The sequence below is a fragment of the Crinia signifera genome, chromosome 4 (genome assembly GCF_055691185.1).
Source record: "Crinia signifera chromosome 4, ASM5569118v1, whole genome shotgun sequence".
Taxonomy (NCBI): Eukaryota; Metazoa; Chordata; class Amphibia; order Anura; family Myobatrachidae; genus Crinia; species Crinia signifera.
The window spans coordinates 314,247,747-314,269,788 of NC_139220.1; the positions used below are offsets into that span (position 1 = coordinate 314,247,747).

Here is a 22,042-nt window from a genome sequence, read left to right on the forward strand (position 1 = left end):
TCTTCCCCTAAGCAAAGAAGAATCACTGAACAAAAGAGTTCATAAAGGTGAACACCAGAAGCATCCAACAGCCCAAGGAAAGACCCCCTGGGCCACCTAGGGTACAAAATGTGGCTGAATGAAAGCCAGCTGAAAGAACCTACTTACAGTAGGTAATCAAGCCAAACCTATTGAAAAAAAGGATAATCAAAGATGAAAACTGAGCCTTTCAGAGAAGAAAGTCACAAACCCTTTTTAAGCCCTTATTGCAGGCAGGGCCACAACCAGAAAGAGTGGGGAGTCATGGAGTTAAACTTTCCAGGGGAGCCCCAAGAAAAGTACTCTACCAAAATGTTGTAGCAGGCCCCAGCTGCATATAGCCAACGGGCATTGATCTGGGAATGAAGGGAACCTGTACATCAGATTGGAGGTCCCCCAGACTGATAGGAACCTACAAAGGAACCCTGTAACCTGAGATGCTCTAACTATTTCTGCTTTACTCTAAACTAGCCCTTGTATACCCTCTGCAATACGTAAGAAAACTGACAGCTCAGGAAATCCACCTTTAAATTGAAGACTCTTGTTTGGAAGACATCCGATACGTCTGGAATGCCAATTCCGGCCTGAAAATCACCCTCAACTTCAACAGTGTGATAGCTAAGTGTCAGTCTCGTGGAGACCAGGGGTGTAAGTATGGCGGTACGGGGTGGTACGGCGTACCGGTAAAACATATTGTGTCGGTACCCCGTACCGCCATAACAAATATCCCCCGAACTGCATAATGCGCATGCGCGCATATGTAAGTGGCGGGGGGCGTGGCCTCTGCCGCCCCGCCACAGCTGAGTTTCTTTGGGGTGCTGTCACTCTGCTAGTGAGCTGCGGCTCTCCCGGCAATCCCCCAGATATCTCCTGGCTGGGCAGCATTGCGTGGGCGGAGCGAGCGGCAGAGTGGGCGGCACCTCTTCTCCGGGGCTTATGTGCGGCTGCTACAGGCAGTGTCAGCTCGGCGCATATCCTCTGGCTGGATGGGGCCGAAAGTGGGCGGCACTTCTTCCCCCGGCTGCCGCTCTTCTCCGGCAACAGCAGAGACAGCTCTTCCACTCCCCTGTCTAACTGGGAACTACAGAACGTAAGTTCAGCCTTCTCCCCCCTGACAGATTGCCAGCGCTTACAGCGTATATATGTAGTCTGATGCTGGTGTGGCTCCCTACCCTTTACCTCCTACTATTGCCAAATGTTTACAGTGGACCACAGCTCTTAACACCCTGTTCAACTACCAGACCTTTTCCCCGGCTGCACAATGTACAGCTCTTGTTAACAACTCAGTGCAGCATTGGGGAGAGGCCATCAGATGTGTCCACCGTAGCACTCAGACAGCTCTTTTATACCCCCCTTTAGCATACCTAGCTCTGTGGGGGCATATCTGGCACTGGGGGCATATCTGGCACTGTGGGGGCATACCTAGCTCTGTGGGGGCATATGTCTGGCACTGGGGGCATATCTGGCACTGTGGGGGCATACCTAGCTCTGTGGGGGCATATCTGGCACTGGGGGCATATCTGGCACTGTGGGGGCATACCTAGCTCTGTGGGGGCATATGTCTGGCACTGGGGGCATATCTGGCACTGTGGGGGCATATCTGGCACTGGGGGCATATCTGGCACTGTGGGGGCATACCTAGCTCTGTGGGGGCATATGTCTGGCACTGGGGGCATATCTGGCACTGTGGGGGCATACCTAGATCTGTGGGGGCATATCTGGCACTTGGGCCTTTCTGGCACTGTGGGGGCATATGTCTGGCACTGGGGGCATATCTGGCACTGTGGGGGCATACCTAGCTCTGTGGGGGCATATCTGGCACTGGGGGCATATCTGGCTCTGTGGGGGCATACCTAGCTCTGTGGGGGCATATCTGGTACTGAGTGGCACTGTCAGGCATATGTGTGGCACTGTGGGGGCATATCTGGCACTGGGGGCATGTGTGGCACTGTGCACTGGGGGCATACTTAGCACTGTGGGGGAATATATGTGTGGCACTGTGGGGGTAAATGATATCTGGCACTGTGGGGGCATATATGAGCACAAGCCCAAACAGAAATGTCATTGTGTTTTAAAGTTTTGTCATGTAGCCACTCCCCCTGTGTCATATGTCCATGCCCCTAACCACACCCATTTTTCGGCGCGCGGCACAGTACCACTGAGACATTTTTTATACTTGCACCACTGGTGGAGACTAACTTCTTTAAAACATCAGGGGAAAGGTGACAGCTCCCCACTCTCATGAGATGGAAAGACAATCCTTCGGAAACAAAACTGTATTTTACACTGGAGCCAGGCATGAAAGTTTGTGCATTCTTCTAGCATCACCCCCTGCAAGGGACCTGAGTGGAACCACACCCTCAATGGCGTGTCAAGAGTCGAGGCAATGACCCTTTTCATAAACCACTATCCTCCCCTTTGGGGAGGTTTTGAGCCATCTACCCATGTTTGATCCAATAGCAGGTGTTTCTATGACGGACATGCATAGATGTACAGACTCTGGCCCATGGGACGAGATTTTCTGTAAGTGGGCCTGGGGAGTCTTGTGTCTGCCATCTGGAGGATAGCAGTAAGTGCAGCACAGACTGTAAGGAAACTATCGATGATCTCTGCCATTTGATAAACCCACTGTGAGTGTGTAGCAACTCCACCAAAGTAGTCCGGAGACGGCGGATTCCTGTCAATCACTTCGCAAATGGCAAGTGAAGGAAAGAGAAGCAAGATTCCTTCACTAGCAAGGCTTGCGAAGGCCTACTGCGTACTGTACATTGTCTTCACTGACTCATGCACAGGTGAGTTACTTTTTTTTGTGTCAATAATTATTCCACCTGTTTCCAAAAACAGAAACCCACAACAAATGAGTTGTTATTCGACTTGAGGATAATGGTCATCCAAAATAAAATCAGTGACCGCTATGCAAAATAAAATCCGTGACCGCTATGCAAAATAAAATCAGTGACCGCTATGCAAAATAAAATCAGTGACCGCTATGCAAAATAAAATCAGTGACCGCTATGCAAAATAAAATCAGTGACCGCTATGCAAAATAAAATCAGTGACCGCTATGCAAAATAAAAATCAGTGACCGCCATGCAAAATAAAAATCAGTGACCGCCATGCAAAATAAAAATCAGTGACCGCCATGCACAATAAAATCAGTGACCGCTATGCAAAATAAAAATCAGTGACCGCCATGCAAAATAAACAGATTTGTCCTCATTCAGTTTGCATTTGTGTCTGATAAGGAGGAAGAAGAGGTTTAGCGCCAAGCCATGGATATCCAATTTCACAAATGTGCCGTTAAAGCAACACAAGACAGGTGCAGTGCCACTCTGTATAACATTGCCCAACTGCTCCAACATCGTCACAGCGTCCACCTCTGAATCGGGCCTCTGTGCTGCATCTTGCTTAGTAGCATGTAATAATTATAGACATACTGTACCACTTGTATACACCAATAAATAACCACCTGATTTCCTGTAGACGTCTAGTACCTGTATAGATGGTTAAAAATGAATCTTTACCTGTAAAGTGGAGAAAGGTTCCGTATTCACTATTCCAGTAATTGTCAATGGAATTAATATGAGATACTCTGCAGCAGATGATGGGACCATCGGACGGCTGCAGTCCAGTGAGTCTGATCGATTCTCTCTGTCTGTTATTAGGATCCTGCACCCTGGAGATTCTCCCTTCATATTGGCCTTTACCGTTCCCATCAGCGTCAATGATCTCCTCAATGATATTGGAGCAGTATGAACCTTCAGGCTTCCCCCAGCGAACTCTGTACTGTGCATCCTGCCCTTGGTCCTTATCATAGGAAAATGTGCAGGGGATGGTGATGTTCCCATGCTCCGTCACTGTGACGGTTTTTGGCTGATGGACACATATAATACCTGAAGTGCAGCTGAGCCCTGTAATAAATCCCAGACAGAAATGATCCAATTAGCTTCCAGTATGTTTCCAATATGTCACACAGTCACACAGAGTCTATAGGTGCTGCATTACTGTCTTGGACATCTCCCATTGGTCACAGAGCATCTGTTTGCCAGGTTTGGTCTCTTAGATCTACAGTGTCTAGGTCTACAATCAAAAGGTCGACATGGTCAAATGATTGATAGTCAAAGGTCGATAGGTTCAAAAGGTCAAGTCAAAAGGTAGACACATTCAAAAAGTTGACATTAAAAAAGTCTACAAAGGTCGACATGAGTTTTTCATGTTTTTTTGGTGTTGACATGGACACCGTGTAACTTAACATCACCATTATCATCATCCATGTCATCCTCAACATCACCATTATAATCCCTATTATCCTCAACATCACCATTATCATCATCATCAACATCACCATTATCATCATCCATATCATCCTCAACATCACCATTATCCTCATCCATATCATCCTCATCCATATCATCCTCATCATCACCATTATCATCATCCATATAATCCTCATCATCACCATTATCTTCATCAGTGTCATGCTCAACATCACCATTATCATCCATATTATCCTCAACATCACCATTATCATCATTAACACCAGTATCATCATCCTTAACATCACCATTATAATCATCCATATCATCCTCATCATCACCATTATCATCATCCATATCATCCTCAACATCACCTTTATCATCATCCATATCATCCTCAACATCACCATTATCCTCATCCATATCATCCTCATCATCACCATTATCATCCATATCATCCTCATCATCACCATTATCATCATCCATATCATCCTCATCATCACCATTATCATCATCAGTGTCATGCTCAACATCACCATTATCATCCATATTATCCTCAACATCACCATTATCATCATTAACATCAGTATCATCATCCTTAACATCACCATTATCATCATCCATATCATACTCAACATCACCATTATAATCATCCATATCATCCTCATCATGACCATTATCATCATCCATATCATCCTCAACATCACCTTTATCATCCTTATCATTCTCAACGTCACCTTTATCATCATCATTATTATCATCATCCTCCATATAATCCTCAACGTCACTTTATCCTAATCAACATCATTACCATCCTTAATATCCTTATCATTAGGGATTCCAATCCCGGGGCATTTTTTCAATCCCGGGATTTGGGATTGAAAAATGCTCAATAACGCGATTCCTGGAATTCCGGGATTGGCATTCCTAAATTAAAAAAAATGCCCGAAAGTGTCCACGATGCACATTCAATCACCGGTGCAGCTGCGGCCAGAGCGGAGTGGGAGGCAGGGGTGTACGATACAGCTAGAGCCAGGTGCCTCCTAAAGCGGGCGGCCTGGTGTGCATGGGGATGGCAGAAGTGGGCAGATAGCGGTGATGCAGCCGGCACAGCATGACCTCTGCCATCATGCTGCGCAGAGCCACAGGCATGGTATCGGGAACAGCCGGACAGCATCTGAGTGGGTGCACAGACGCTCCCCAGCATTAGACTGTACATGCCCGAAATCCCGGGATTGGAAACTCCAATCCCGGGAATGAAATCCCGGCAATTTTGGGGCCAAATCCCAGTATCCCATCGATCCCGGGATTGGCCACCCATCCATATCATCTCAAAAATATAATTATCATTGTCGTCTCTATCATTCACAACGATATCAGTATCACCATCGACTATAATATCCTCATAATCACCATCATTATCAACCATATTATCCTAATCATCATTATTATCATCATCCTCAACATAATCATTATTACCATCTAAGTTATGTTACTCTTCACAATTCTACATATCATCTTCATCAAATCATTATCATACATATAATCCTCAACATCATCATTAAGAGGTTATTATTATTATAATTTTATTTATAAGGCGCCACAAGTGTTTTGCAGCGCCGTACAAAGGAACAATACAGGGAGACAAAGCTTGGCATAACATTGAATAAATAACAAAAATACAGTACAAATAAAGAGCGCCACAGATCAGTACACATTACAGCTTAAATGTAAGTTGTGAGGACTCAATCAACATACAACTAGAGGCTTGAGGCCAATGATGGAGATGGGTATGCAGACGAAGATGGTCACTGAGTGTTGGAGTATAGGAGACCTGTGAGTGACATGTGAAGAGAAGTGGGCTTTGACAACAGGAGGGACGAGGGCCCTGCTCGGAGGAGCTTACAATCTAGTAAGGTTCTCAAATCTCTCTCTTACCTTGGAAACAGTAAAAAAGAAAAATAAACAGCCGCATGTTCCTTGTACACGGTGGTAAGGAGACTGAATATAGGATAGGTACTGAAGTATTCATATACAGGAAGCTATTCTGATGTACTGTATTGTTGTCATCTGATTCCAACTAATAGGAAGTTAGATGACAAAATACTTAGTAATAGAAATAAGGAAATGCTGTGACAGCAAACAGATGGGCATGTGATGTACTGTACATGGATAAAATGGAATAGTCTTGTCTGTTCTCTTCGGACCCTCTGTTCTGTTTGATTTACTGGGACTCCGTGGCTCATGTTTATTATTGTCCAGAACTCCTTTATGATGGTATAGACCTTGTCTATGCTGTTTTGTATGTTTGTACAATGTTAGACCTCAGTATCCTGATGAAGACTACATCCGGATCTGGTTTTACCAGATGTGTCCTTTACCAGTGAATATACAGATGCAGCCAAAACAGTGGCGGAGCTGGTTCTGTCAGTGATCTGGGAACAGGTGGATGGTGGAACAACAGTAACCCAACTAACGCGTTTCACTACACTTGGTAACTTTATCACTTATTTATTCTGGTTGGTGGATATTACGAATTATCGATTTTAATTAGTTATTTTTAAGGCTTTATACCTGTTCATGTATTAACAATTATTAAATACAGATAAGTGTCTCTGCCGGAGTGCCATCTGCTGGTATCTGGTGGATGGTGACCCGGCGGACATGGATGGTGGAGCGTCTCACACACTCACGCATCCATTGCCGAGAATGGGGTGAGGGAGCATCTCAAACGTGCGTATACCCCATTCACCGCCACAAGCTATAAAAGGAACATCAGTTTTGGATTTCAACTATTGCCATTGAAAAGAGTTGTTGTTAGACCCAAAATGTGTCAGTTAGACAGGTGCAATCGGAGAATGAAGCCAGCACTTTAGCTTAGCTTTCTCCAGTGGGGTAACTAAAAATGTTGCTATGCCCTGCCAATACAAATTCTGGCAACCCCCCCCATTTCCATACATTTGTCAGGGGTTCCATGCTTGTTGCCAGGGGTTACATGCTTGTTGCTAGAGTTTCATGCTCATTTCCAGGTGTTTTTTTTTTTTGCCAGGGGTTTTTGTTGGTTACCAGTGGGTTACATGCTCATTGCCAGGTAGTTATGTCTCCTCCAAAGCGGTGGCCATATCTGAAGTGACATTTTCAGCAGATTCCATACACACAATCAGACCCATTAGAATCTGCAGAGACCATGGACTCCCACAGCGCCGGGTCCCCCAAGCCACCGCTTGGGCTGCAGCCATTGCTATGCCACTGTCTGCTATTCTTCTGTCGATATTGTGCTCTGCTGCTGTCTCTTGCACAATCTTAAAGTACATCAACTTTTACCCTCAGACTATGGGGGTTATTCTGGTTCACTCGGAAAGGCACAATCACTTTCTAATGGACAAAACCCTGTGCACTGCAGGTGGGGCTGATGGTAACATGTGCAGAGAGAGTTAGATTTGGGCGTTTTATTGTTTCTGTGCAGGGTAAATACTGGCTGCTTTATTTTGACACTGCAATATAGATCTCAGTTTGAAGTACAAACCCCACCCAAATCTAATTCTCTCTGCTCATGTTACATCAGCCCCACCTGCAGTGCACATGGTTTTGTCCATTAGGGAGTGATTTTGCCTTTGCGAGTGAACCAGAATAACCCCCTATGCATTACACAGCCAGCAGGCAGGGGTTTTGTTAAAAACAAGTGACTATGGAAGTATAGAAAGTGGAAAGCAGATTAGGGTCTCACTAATCAGCAACTATTTCAGCTTGTTAGGATGAGCTCCTGTTCTATAAGGATAGAACAGGGTACTAGAGCAATAAGGTTACCTGGAGCAGTTGAAGGATGATCAGAAATAACAAATGAGTAAAACTAAACAGAATATACAGTAAGACTCAGGACTGACACAAGTTACTGACAGTAACCAAGAGCATAGAGATGAGGATGCAGATCACATGACCGGGGACTGGATGTATGAATAGAATATGGGAACAACAAAAACCTTCCTGTGACCAATGTAAGGAAAAGGTCACAGTACCTTACTGTAACAGCTAAATCTATTGTTTTCCCTAGAAATCACTGGATACCTGTTGTGCTAAGGCTTCACCTTTAACAGCCACGTTTGAAGGGGCGAATTAGGTCCGCCCCAAACTGGTGCCGCCAGGTCTTATAGAGAAACAAGGCACCAGTGAAACTACATCTCTCTCTCTCACTCACATAGGCAATCATGTACAATTAGCTGCCTTACTAGCTTTAGAAGCATTTGCTTCAAGCTGGCTTACTAGTACTGTATACTTATCTTGTTACTGGTGCTGCCTTTGTCCGTTTCTGAAGAAGAATCCTGCTATATTGGGTGGGGGGAAGAAATCCATACTCACCTATCCCTGGCCTAGATCCCATCCTCTTCTCCAATAGGCAATACAGTGATTAAAAATAAAAGGATTACCCAGATCCCTATGGATACTAGCAGTGATCAGGGACATCTTTACAGTATAGTAGGCCATGGGCAAAGCAATGCACTGGGCCCCTATCCATCCATTAATATGATTTGTTTGGTTTTTAAATAAATCATAACATGTCCCTCCAGCAGTCCTGCACCCTCTCTCCACTTGCTTCCATACAATGAATGGCACATTGATTGGTAGATAGCTCCAGCCATCCACCAATCAGCAGGCTGACAGATGTTGCCTGGGTTCTCTGGAAGCTCAGGAGGTTGATGCTGACAGCCCAATCTGCCCCTGCTCAAAGGCCCCTAGAATTGGGGGCCCTTGGGCAGCTACTCATTGAACCCATACGCTAAGATGGCCCTGGTTGTGCTGCATGCACATGGTGTACAATAAATTCCGGAACCCATGTGGGTGTTGTCATTTTTAGGGCCACCAGCCAATCAGCAACCAGTCCTAAAAAAAACACGACTGTCCCACAAAAATTGGGTCAGTTGGGACGTACGTACTTTGGTCAATATTCTGATTCAGCCCATAATTATGGCCCTTATTCTGCTTCGTGCGGTACGGCCCGCGTGCGGCCGTACCGCCGATGTTTTTACTCTGCACATGCGCAGAGGTCAATCTGCGCATGTGCAGCCCACTTCGCCGCAGACGTATTTCGTCCGCCGCAAAGGGGGCGTATAGGGGCGTGAGAGGCTTCATGCCCTCATTTCCCTATGTGTACGCCCCGCGTTTCATGGGCGTTCCCATGCAAACGCGGGGCGTATGCATGGTAATGAGGGCATGACGCAACTCATGGGGGCGGAAAGCTGACGTCGCCGGATGTCAGCTTTCAGCCCCCATACAAGCTACCACACGGACGATTGTCCGTGTGGTCTCAGCTTGCGGGAGCTGCCGGGGCGTGCGGACCTGCCTTCGATGGTCGACGACCATCGAATGCAGGGGGCAGCTCCCACCATGGTGGAGGCGTACGCCTCCACCATTTTTATGCGGATCGCCAGCCGTCCGTGTACGGACGGCCGTGGCGATCCGTAGGGTGGGCGGGGATTGGTTTGTGCGGCCGGAGCCCCGTGTGCGGCTCTGGCCGCACCAACCAGAATAAGGGCCTATGTCTTACAAGTGGTTATAAGTATCTTCTGATTATTTCTATTAACACTTGTGACAACCAAGTGAGTATTTTGGTTTTGCTTTAGAACGTACCAACAGGTAAGTACTGTATGTTAGGGTGGTTTTTGGTTCTTTGAATTTTCGCAGAAAAGTCTCTTCCGAGAGGTTATCGAGGACACTTTATTTCCACATCAGTAATCTATTGTCAAACAACCTTGCAAGTGAATTCACAATACATGCTGTATATAATAACCCTTTGAGTGCCAACATCTGTGAGAGATGTGCAAAATACCCGCTGAAAATGCCGGCGTCGCTCTCATTTGTTATATAAATTCAAATGAAAAATATTGTTTAAAAAAAATGCTATTTCCTATATAAGGTAACATTACAGGGCATTAGGATGAATAAAAATGTTTGCTTGCCAATTTTCACACCAATTTTGACAAATTCGCTTGGCACTCAAAACTGGAGCTAGTACTTTTATTAGTACCACTGTGCAGGATATTTTCCAATCTTTTCCCTTAAATTTATTCAGGTTAGCATACAACAGTTTACAATTGGCTACAATAAGCAAAGTTAATGTTTCATATACAGGTATGCCTCCTTATCCTCAGCAACTCAATGATATTCTGCAATGTAAACAACAACAATTAATTTACATTAATCATAAATAGAAACATAGTCTGCCCCTTTTTTAGACATGTTGGGTGGCATTTAATGCGAAAACTGACATTTTGCAATTTTTTTCCAGCAAAAAACTGACAAAATCGCACATTTTTCTGAAATCGCATATTTGATGAGATGTGAAAAACAGCAGAAAATGTGCATTTTGCCGCCATTTTGCACATTCTGAACTCGCATCCAGATGTTTTCCCATTATAAAGTATACAAATCGCATATTTAATGAGATGCGTAAACGGGAAAATGTTACTAAAAATCGCCAAACATGCAGACCAGGTTCTGACAGGCGAATTTGCCAGAACCCTGCACAGATCATTGAGATCTGTGCATGGTGCAGTCTTAAAAAATGTGTAAAAGTATATATATATTTTTTTAAATGGCGTGAGGTCCCCCCTCCTGAGCATAACCAGCCCCGGTGGTTCCAAAAATACAGGTGACAAAAAGTGTAATGGTCCCCCATATTTCTGAAACCAGCCCCGGACTCTTGGACAGATCCTGTTCCAAAAATACAGGGGACAAAAAATCTGGGTGTCCCCCATATTTTGAAACCAGCACCGGGTTCCAACAGCCTGCGGTGTCAAGCCACACTGGGAGACAATTTTTACATAAGGTCCCCCAGCTGTACCATGAGTAGCGTGGCTGATCAGCCTTGGACGGGGTACCTGGGGGAGTGGAGACCCCCCCAGTAAAGGAGTCCATCCCAGGCTTCATTTATCCAGGGCTGAGCTGAGAGGCACTCTTCATTTATTTACTTTTCATGACTTAGTACATCTCGCCCATACTGTCTGGCATAAACTCTATTTCACATTCTGCTGGTACTGTATGGGCTGTTCTTTACTAATAGGACATATTAACAACCTGAACAGAAGATCCCAGTGCTTTGAGGCAGTAGTGCTAAACACTACACTAACTGTGCTGCAACGGGTATTGCGGCGGCAGGCCGCCGTGGTGTTCCACAGGGGGGGGGGTGTTTGCCAGGGGTGGGGGGCGGCAGTGTTGCAGCCGTCAGGGGAGGGGGTTGTCGGGTGTTGCTAAGTAACTCCAGGGTTGGGGAGGGGGAAATGGGTGATGTGGCGGCAGCTCGCTCTTGAGGGGAGGGAGTTGCGGCCATTGCTGGCACGACCCGCCTCCATCCAAGGGGTGACCGGTTCTAAACTGCCACCCTCCATTGGCTTGCACCAAGTGGTGGCACCGGCCCTGACTGTAGCAAACACAGGCATATTTTCCCAGAAAAGGAAGTTCCAAGCTGAGAGAAGGAAGAAGAAGAAGAAGCAGAAGAAGAAGGAAGAAGAAGAAAGGCAGAAGAAAGGAAGAAGAAGATGAGGAGGAGAAGGGGGAGGAGGATATCAAGGTGGCTAAAAGCTAAATCAGGATAGGACATGAAATAGTTTGTCAATTGGAGTCTCTTAATTTTGGCTGATTTTCATATTGCCCAGATCTATTCTTCCATCCCTACTAATTAGTCCTCATTGTATTATCTCTGTAGGTGACAAGTCCATATTTGAACTGGAGGAGCTGATAGCTGTCCCAGGAGAAGAGGTCATCATCCCCTTCCACTACCCACAGGAGGCCACTGGGGCAGTACAGTATGTCATTTGGTACAAATCAGAGGAAGGATGTCATTCACATAATATATATCGAATTTACATCTCCATCTCAAATCGCAATGAGAACTACTCGCTGGTCAGTTTCCCCACCGATGCTTCACTGCGCATACACAGATATCAGGGTTTCTATAATAAATATTACTGCTGCCATGTGATCACTAGTAATGAAACATTCACCAGCAAAAAAGGAACAGAGCTGATAAATGCAGGTGAGAATTCGGCATAACACTGTGTACACAGTGATCTCATTATTCTTGCATCATTTATGTATTCATTTATTTGTAATTATTTAGTATACGCACTGTCATGATAGAATAAAATATTCAGGATATGTTAGAAAACTGCGCACTGACCAGGCTGGGAGATAACTAGGCCACTCCAGAGAACTGCACACTGACCAGGCTGGGAGATAACTAGGCCACTCCAGAGAACTGCGCACTGACCAGGCTGGGAGATAACTAGGCCTCTCCAGAGAACTGTGCACTGACCAGGCTGGTAGATAACTAGGCCACTCCAGAGACCTGTGCACTAACCAGGCTGGGAGATAACTAGGCCACTCCTGAGACCTGTGCACTGACCAGGCTAGGAGATAACTAGGCCACTCCGGAGAACTGTGCACTGACCAGGCTAGGAGATAACTAGGCCACTCCAGAGATCTGTGCACTGACCAGGCTGGGAGATAACTAGGTCACTCCAGAGAACTGCTCACAGGCCAGGCTGGGAGATAACTAGGCCACTCCAGAGATCTGTGCACTGACCTGGCTGGGAGATAACTAGGCCACTCCAGAGATCTGAGCACTGACCCAGCTGGGAGATAGCTAGGCCACTCCAAAGAACTGGGCACTGACCAGACTGAGAGATACTGTAACTAGGCCACTCTGGAGAACTGTGCACTGACCAGGCTGGGAGATAACTAGGCCACTCCAGAAAACTGCAAACTGACCAGGCTGGGAGATAACTAGGCCACTCCAGAGAACTGTGCACTGACCAGGCTGGGAGATAAATATATCACTCCGGAGAACTGCGCACTGACCAGGCCGGGAGATAACTAGGCCACTCCAGAGATTTGTGCACTGACCCGGCTGGGAGATAACTAGGCCACTCCCGAGATCTGTGCACTGACCCAGCTGGGAGATAGCTAGGCCACTCCAAAGAACTGGGTACTGACCAGGCTGGGAGATAAATATATCACTCCGGAGAACTGCGCACTGACCAGGCCGGGAGATAACTAGGCCACTCCAGAGATTTGTGCACTGACCCGGCCGGGAGATAACTAGGCCACTCCGGAGAACTGTGCACTGACCAGGCTGGGAGATAATTAGGCCACTCCAGAAAACTGTGCACTGACCAGGCTGGGAGATAACTAGGCCACTCCAGAAAACTGCGCACTGACCCGGCTGGGAGATAACTAGGCCACTCCAGAGATCTGTGCACTGACCCAGCTGGGAGATAGCTAGGCCACTCCAAAGAACTGGGCACTGACCAGACAGAGATAACTAGGCCACTCCGGAGAACTGTGCACTGACCAGGCTGGGAGATAGCTAGGTCACTCTAGAGAACTGTGCACTGACCAGGCTGGGAGATAACTAGGCCACTCCAGAAAACTGTGCACTGACCAGGCTGGGAGATAACTAGGCCACTCCTGAGACCTGTACACTGATCAGGCTGGGAGATAAATAGATCACTCTGGAGAACTGCGCACTGACCAGACAGAGATAACTAGACCACTCCGGAGATCTGCGCTGTGACCAGACTGAGAGATAACTTGGCCACTCCAGAGAACTGCGCACTGACCAGGCTGGGAGATAACTAGGTCACTCCAGAGAACTGGGCACTGACCAGGCTGGGAGATAACTAGGCCACTCCAGAAAACTGCGCGCTGACCAGACTGAGAGATAACTAGGCCACCCCAGAGATCTGTCCACTGACCCGGCTGGGAGATAACTAGGCCACTACAGAGATCTGTGCAGTGACCCAGCTGGGAGATAGCTAGGCCACTCCAAAGAACTCGGCACTAACCAGACTGAGAGATAACTAGACCACTCCGGAGAACTGCGCACTGACCAGACAGAGATAACTAGACCATTCCGGAGATCTGCGCACTGACCAGACTGAGAGATAACTAGGCCACTCCAGAGAACAGCGCACTGACCAGGCTGGGAGATAACTAGGTCACTCCAGAGAACTAGGCACTGACCAGGCTGGGAGATAACTAGGCCACTCCGGAGAACTGTGTACTGACCAGGCTGGGAGATAACTAGGCCACTCCAGAAAAATGCGCGCTGACCAGACTGAGAGATAACTAGGCCACTCCTGAGATCTGTGCACTGACCCGGCTGGGAGATAACTAGGCCACTCCGGAGAACTGCGCACTGACCAGACTGAGAGATAACTAGGCCACTACAGAAAACTGCGCACTGACCAGGCTGGGAGAAAACTAGGCCACTCTGAGAGATAACTCGACCATTTTTTCGCCCATGCCAATTCACCGAAAAAAAAGTGAAATGGTCCAGTCAAAAGTGTACTAAAAAACAGGCAAAAATGACCATGATTGAATACTGATATGCAAATCTTTGCAGTTTTTTTCTCTCAACTCGGTCAAGATTGAATACTCCCCAAAGTCGGTGACATGTCATACGTTTACTGGACCCCATAGTACATTAGCTATATGAGAACTGATTAATTTCTGATTTGATTTACCTAAAATTGTTGATGCCATAGTCACTAAATGTGTCACAAAACACTTGGAAGGTCAAGAGTCACCTCTGTCATAGACTAAGCGTTACCTTTGAATGACTCCTAAAAAAGGAATTATATAAGATTTGTGCTTTGCAACTCTCTTATGTCAAATTTTATCTTTCTAGGTTCACTTTGCTTAACGTTTAATGTACAGCAGCCAAATAACATCACAGCTGATGACAAAAGTTCTGTGACACTCAACTGCTCATACAGTGATTTCAATGATTCTGACATCCTGTGGGTCAGTGCTTACTGGACAGTGAACAGCACCAGTGGCCCTTACGCCTACCACCCCTACCAGGAAATGGTCCATCCCAATTATAAGGGAAGAACAGAGATACAGGGATTAGCAGACCTCCGCATACAGGGGGTGCAGGGAGAAGACAATGCCACCTACTACTGCTTTCTGATGCGTAGACTGTGCACAAGTGAAGACACATATCCTATGGAAAGAGCTGCACATGGAGACGGAACCAGACTGATCATAAGAAGTAACAATACAATTACTGATAAAAGATATAAGAAATTATTAATTATCATGGATGTGCTGTATGTGATCCACCTTCATACACATGGCTGACAGGTGGGTTAATGCTTATAAATGTTCAGTTGAAGCAGTATATAAAGCAGTATATAAAATATACATATATATATATATATATATATATATATATATATATATAACAGAAAAGTGTCACACAGGCCCAGGGAAGTGAGACATTTGTTACTGTCTCTGGGACCAGCTTCTAGTGGTCACAATCTCAGGTGTTACATTACTAGTTAATGAAGATTCTGAATTAATAAGGTCTGCAGTATAATAGACAGCCTTGGTGGCAGTGAGATACTTGTGTACAATATGATTAGCTCGGCAGCTGCGGTCGCCATTGCGGTGACACGCCGAGGTAAAGTCTGCCATTTTCCCCACCGGATTGCTAATATTATTTCATTGCGCACCGGTCAAGCCTTGGAGTAGGTATACCCTCTGTGAGAGAGAGCGTATCCCATTCTTTCAAATTACACCTACTTTGTCTCCACCTTCCGTAAAAAATTTTGATGAACCCGGCAGGATTTCCTCTGCTTCATTAGAAATCCTACGTTTGCACCAAGGTACCTGGCCTGTCAGTCAGTACGTCATTCATTTCAGAACATTACAGGATTAAAGATGATTTAACCACACTTGGCATTCCCCACAAACTGGATGATCTGATGTCCCTTTGCAATAAAGTAGACTTGAGGTAAAGAGAAAATTGTTTACAGAAGTCAAAATCGAATCATCCTAAACCCCGGATTCCATTTCCTCCTAGGCCAACCAACCCAGTTACTGAGGAACCAATGCAAATTAATCGTTCCCATCTCTCAGATGAAGAACGTCAGAGACAAATCTCTATGTACCGTGGGGCCTCCAATCACTTTGTTGTCTTGCCATCTCCGTCTTGGAAACTTCCACTCCTAGCTTATCCTGAAGAGGTTAAGCTATGAGATCTTCCAGAATCATCTCTTAGGAAAGACCACCTTCTTACTATTTTTCTAGAACATTCTCTCTGGCAGAACTGAACTACCCCATTGGAGAAAATGGCTCTAACAGAGTGGCAATATTTGCTAGAAGGTGCTCAACATCAGGATGTCAATTATCACCGATCATAACAATCTTTTAACTCTTCAAAGGTCATAGCTTGTTGCCTAAACCCTAGACAAGCTAGGTCAGTACTTTTATTTCTAGATCCTCCATTAAGCTTTTTTACCATCCTGGAACCTTAAACCATAGAGCAGATGCACTCTAATGTTCTTTTCAAGCTGGTGATCTTCACAGGAACAACTCATGGTTGATCCAATTTACTGTATTTTGCCTCAACTCATACAACTCCTCTGCCTCCAGTAGAAAAATAAGTTTGTGGCTCCCAAGTTTTGGAGGAGACTTCTTTCTTGGGCACACACTTCTTTTCATGCAGGCAACCTTAGGACACTCAAGTTTATTCAGAAATCATAGTGGTGACCTCAACTCAAAAGAAATGTATCTGAATTTAATAAAGCTACAGCAAGTAGTGAAACACGTCAGGTGCTTCTTTCCTTTCACCTCCAGGATATCCCAATGTTCACTATTCCTTTTCTTGCCCATTGTGGACTTTGATTTATGCTCCAAACATCCCCGGCTCCAAATTGAGACCCACACGCTAAATTCCAGATTAACAGGACATTCCATCCACTTCTCCAGCGGCTGCTAAAGGACTCCTGCACTACTAGTGAGGACTGTGCCGAATCGGGGATTGGACTACATCTAAAAAAGGGCGATATCTTCTACATCTGGTAAAGTGCACTTACCTTGTGATATTTGTCCACCTTGGCCCAATTCGGAATTACCCTGTAACATTTGTTTACTTGGCCCATTGGGATTATCGAATTACATTCCTTGGAGTGTAAGATTTTTTTATAAATGTACCTATTTTTATGCTGATTGTTATTGTTATTTGTATGTATGTATGCAATTATTAATTGTGAGTATAGTAAAGATTAATTTTTATTTCAATCACTTGCTTATTTTTATTTTTCAAGTGCTGCTACACTACTCAAAATTTGCTCCACACAAGACTCATAGAACTTCCCCTGCTGGCCTTCTTCATCCACTACTATTTCCTCAAAAACCATAGACTCATTGTCACGCTTTTAGAAGCACCAGCTGCAGGGTAACGTAGGCTGGGTGCTTTAATGTATGGGGGTTGCATCCACGACAGAATAGAGTGAAACAAGTAATATAAAATGGAATTGATTTAATAAAGGTATTGCAAGACAATGATACTGATGGCATAAAAGAAATATGGCAGATATGAAAATATAAAGTCAATAGTCCAATATATTATTGCAGAAGATGATGATGCTTGGGGTGAAATGTAATAGGATGAGAGATTCAGAAAGTGAGAGATTTGGTAAGAAATCTCCAGTTTTTTTAAAGTGGCAATCATTGACACAGCAAAACCAGTGTGATTTTGCTGTGTCAATGATTGCCACTTTAAAAAAACTGGAGATTTCTTACCAAATCTCTCACTTTCTGAATCTCTCATCCTATTACATTTCACCCTTGGTCTTTAAAGAATATTGCAATATTGTTTGAAGAGTTGAAGGAATAATAAAGAATCTGATTTGAAGAGTGAAGGATTGATTGAAGATTGGATGATTGTATTGAAGATTGGATGACTGGATTAAGGATTGGATAATTGTATTGAGAATTGGATGATTGGATTGATGATTGGATGATTGGTTTGAGGATTGGATGATTGGATTGAGAATTGGATGATTGGTCTGAGGATTGGATGATTGAATTGAGAATTGGATGATTGGATGATTGAATTGAGAATTGGATAATTGGATTGAGAATTGGATGATTGGATGGAGGATTGGATAGAGAATTGGATGATTGGATGGAGGATTGGATTGAGAATTGGATGAACAAATGAAGATTGAAGGTAATATGGATGAAGAAATAAATGAAGAAGACTTGTCCTTGCTGAGTATGGTCGTAGCTGCAAACAGAGGTGACCGTGGAAGTAACCTTCGGGAATTAAGGCAAGGTGAGAACCCTTGGAAGGGCTAACCTTGCTGGATCCTCTTTTGGCGGCAGCGAGTCCTTGAGCAGTAGATGACCAGCAGGGAATCTTCAGTAAGACGCTCAGGATGGTAGCGAATAGCTACAGAGCCAGGCGGGAGCAATGATGCTGAGGGATCGACATCATTGTACTGACTGCCGGACTAGCCTGGTCAGTCAGTACTTAACAGGTGGACTGTTCGGTGATTGGTCAGGCAATCTGACAGGAGAGGCTGAGGTAACCAACAAGATGGCGCCCGCCAGGGAGGGCGACAGATTTCAGCCGGCCTGGATGTATGCAGCTGCGCAACGCCGGCATTCAGTCAGAGAGCTAACCAGGCACAAACACACATGGCGGCACACCACTCATACCCTGCATAGAAGTGGAGCACATAGCACCAGTGTCACCACGCGATGACAATGCGGCCACATGTACCCCACCGGAGCCAGGGACACAAGCAGAGGTGAGCGCCATGGTTCTTTAAGTGCAGCTAGAGAGCCTAGGGCTGAGTACAGCACAGGGGTTTTGGGTAAACACCATGGTGGATGTGACACTCATATTGCAATGGATTTAATTTCCAATTTGCCAGTCTCCAAGGGGTAATACCATTTGGGTCATTGTTAATAGATTCTCTAACATGGCCCATTTCATACCTCTTTCTAGTCTGCCTTCTGTCCCTCAGTTGTCTAAACTGTTCATCTCTGAGATCTTTCGGTTACATGGTCTTCGGGGACCACAATTCATGGCTATATTCTGGAAAGCTCTTTGTTCGGATTTACAGATCAAGTTAAATTTATCATCAGCCTACCATCCACAGACAGACGGACAAACTGAGAGGGTCAATCAGGATTTAGTAACTTTTATTTCATCATTGGTTTTTTTATTAAAGAAAGGAAAAAGATAGGACATACAATGATACCTAAAACATCTTATCAGTCAGGAGCAGGCTTATACGAAATGGATACAGAGCAATAACTAGTACATTTTCAGTCTCCAGAATGTGGTCCTGCATAGCCTCCGCTTCAGGGCCATTAAGGCTGGGAATTAAGTCCTGCTCTATTGCATAACCATGCCCTAGCAACTCAAGAGCAGAATAATATCATTTAGTAAGAGAAAAGAAAAAAAAATACAAATACAAATAAGATAAAAAAGTAAATAAAAATAAAAAAGGGAACAAGGGGAATAGGACAGGACAGACACAGTAGGGGAGTGTACATAGGGGGGGGGAACATATAACAAGGGGTTAAATCTGAGTATCGGGTCCCTAGTCTTCAAAGAGACATGGCCCGTTTTAAATTATGTATGCTACTTATGGCGAGTGTAGGTTGGACAAATCCGCTTGGTCATTGAGGTCTAGTGGTTGACCGCTCTTCTCCCGAAACTCTCCCCATCGGAACCATTTCATGTGGATGGAAGAAGGGGAAGGGGAGTATTTACAACCTGCGGTTTCAAAAACATAGTGTTTATGTACAGCATTAGTAATATTTTGTATCGTAGGCACAGAGGGGGATTTCCACATTCGTCCAATAGCCGCTTTAGTTGCTATTAGAATGTGGCCCAATATATACCTATCACAGCTAGGCACTGGGAATGGGAGCTGGTGCAGTAAGGCCGCCAGGGGGTCCTCAGGAACGGAGATACCCAGGACTTCATCTATCAGGGAATACACCTCTCGCCATAGTGACCTTAGGTTCGCACAACTCCAGAAGATATGTACTAGTGATCCCACACATCCACAACCCCTCCAACAAAGATTAGATATGGAGGGCCAGATGGCATTGAGCCGGGTGGGAGTAAAATACGCTCTACTACATAGTTTATAGTACATTTCACAATGATGCGCACATTTAGAGATTTTAAAACAGTTCCTGAAAATAGCATCCCAGACTGATTCAGGGAGTTCACGAGATAAATCTTTTTCCCAGCCAACCTGCGACACCGACTTCCCACCCCTGCCCAGGAGTACTGTGTATTGGTACCATCTGGAGATACCTCCCTTGTGATTGGAGGACGATATGAGAAGGGACAGGGCTGGCGGAAATTTAGGAGCTTGTCTCCCCGTGTGTTCCGACAGCCAGTGCCGTATCTGTAAATATTTAAAGAAGTCGTGTCTAGGGATGTTGAATTGCGTCTGTAATTGGGAGAAGGAGAGGAGGGCATCTGTGCCGTAAATATCTTTCAGACACTTGATTCCTCCCTCCGTCCACGCCTCTAAGCGTAGGTCAGGAATCAGGTTGCCAAACGAACTAATGGGGAGACAGGGGGCCGGTAACAAAATATCTGGGTCAATCGCAACAACCTCTTGCCAGGCGCGCAGAGTGGCTCTAATCGATATCCCCGGGCCTGTCCATTGGGGAATCGCCCTGGCTGGCAGGAAAAAGAGCTCGGAGAGTGTGAAGTTCTTCAGGAAGGCTCTTTCAATGCAAACCCAGGGCTTGGGACTAGACTCCACAAACCAGTCGCGAGCCTGACTCAGAATGCAGGCCGCTTGGTATCGCTCAAGGTCTGGGTACGCAACACCGCCTGAGTCCTTTGGGAGCACCAATGTACGCCTGGCAATACGAGGTCTCGTTCCCTTCCAGATGAAGCTAGAGAATAATCTATTAATCCTGAGGGTTAGCTTTCTAGGGGTAGGTCTAGGTATAGCTCTAAACAGATATAGAAGCTTGGGAAGCAGCGTCATTTTGGCTGCCGCTACCCGGCCTAGCCAGGAGATTTCATGTAGCAGCCAATCCTTTGTAAGTTTCTCAAGCGAGCTTAGGAGGGGGGTATAATTGCATTCGATAATGTCAGGTTCCCTGGCCAACTGGACACCGAGGTATTTAATAGCTTGTGCTTGCCAGGCGTATTTATACTCATCTTTAAGTCTCGCCAAGGATTTAGGAGGGATATGTAGTGGGAAGGCTTCAGTCTTGGTCGTGTTTAGTTTATAGTACGAAATTTTTGTGTATAGGTCTAAGATGTTATGCAGTATAGGGAGGGAGGAGGTGGGGTTCGAGATGCATAATAAGATGTTGTCAGCGAAAAGGCTGATTTTATGGGAGAGTCCTCCAATTGTCGGACCCTCGACTCCCCTGTTCCTCCTAATTGTCTCAGCCAGAGGTTCTATTGCTAAAGCGAAGATGAGGGGCGACAGGGGGCAGCCCTGCCTAGTCCCGTTTGAGATGCCAAAAGGCGCCGAGAGAGTGCCATTGGTGAAGACCCTTGCCGATGGATTAGAATAAAGAGACATAATGGAACCCAGGAACCTCCCCCGAAAACCAAAGGAGTCTAGAACTGAGTTGAGGTATCCCCAGTGTAGCCTATCAAAGGCTTTTTCTGCGTCCAGGGACAACACCAACAGGGGCAGCCTCTGGGAATCGCAATATTCCATAACGTTAAAGACCCTGCGGGTATTATCTGGTGCCTGCCTTCCTGGGACAAACCCCACCTGATCTGCTGCTATTAGGGAGGGGAGTAAGGGGGATAGGCGATTGGCTATTAATTTGGCATAGATTTTAACATCAACGTTTAGGAGCGCGATCGGGCGGTAGTTGGTTACTGAGGTCGGTGACTTACCCGGTTTGGGAATGGTAACTATTTGTGCCTCCAGCATCTCCCTGGGGAACGCATGGGAGGATGAAGCCTCGTT

The 22,042-nt window shown here is 45.6% G+C and overlaps 1 protein-coding gene and 1 long non-coding RNA gene across 2 annotated transcripts in view; one reads left to right on the forward strand and one right to left on the reverse strand.

The window, feature by feature from the left end:
* Positions 1 to 6,334, reverse strand: part of LOC146072848 (uncharacterized) — a 42,902-nt gene extending 36,568 nt beyond the window's left edge. Inside the window, exons 1-2 of the mRNA XM_083180034.1 lie at positions 6,213 to 6,334; positions 3,543 to 3,929 (exon numbers count right to left, since the gene is read on the reverse strand). Of these exons, the coding sequence (XP_083036160.1) occupies positions 3,543 to 3,929; positions 6,213 to 6,306 (481 nt within the window). The 5' untranslated portion in view covers positions 6,307 to 6,334. The remainder of the gene's footprint in view (positions 1 to 3,542; positions 3,930 to 6,212) is intronic.
* LOC146075866 (uncharacterized) overlaps positions 1 to 15,390 on the forward strand; it is a 69,958-nt gene extending 54,568 nt beyond the window's left edge. Inside the window, exons 2-3 of the long non-coding RNA XR_014473644.1 lie at positions 11,974 to 12,303; positions 14,959 to 15,390. This is a non-coding gene — a long non-coding RNA (uncharacterized LOC146075866). The remainder of the gene's footprint in view (positions 1 to 11,973; positions 12,304 to 14,958) is intronic.
* Positions 15,391 to 22,042: the final 6,652 nt, after the last annotated feature.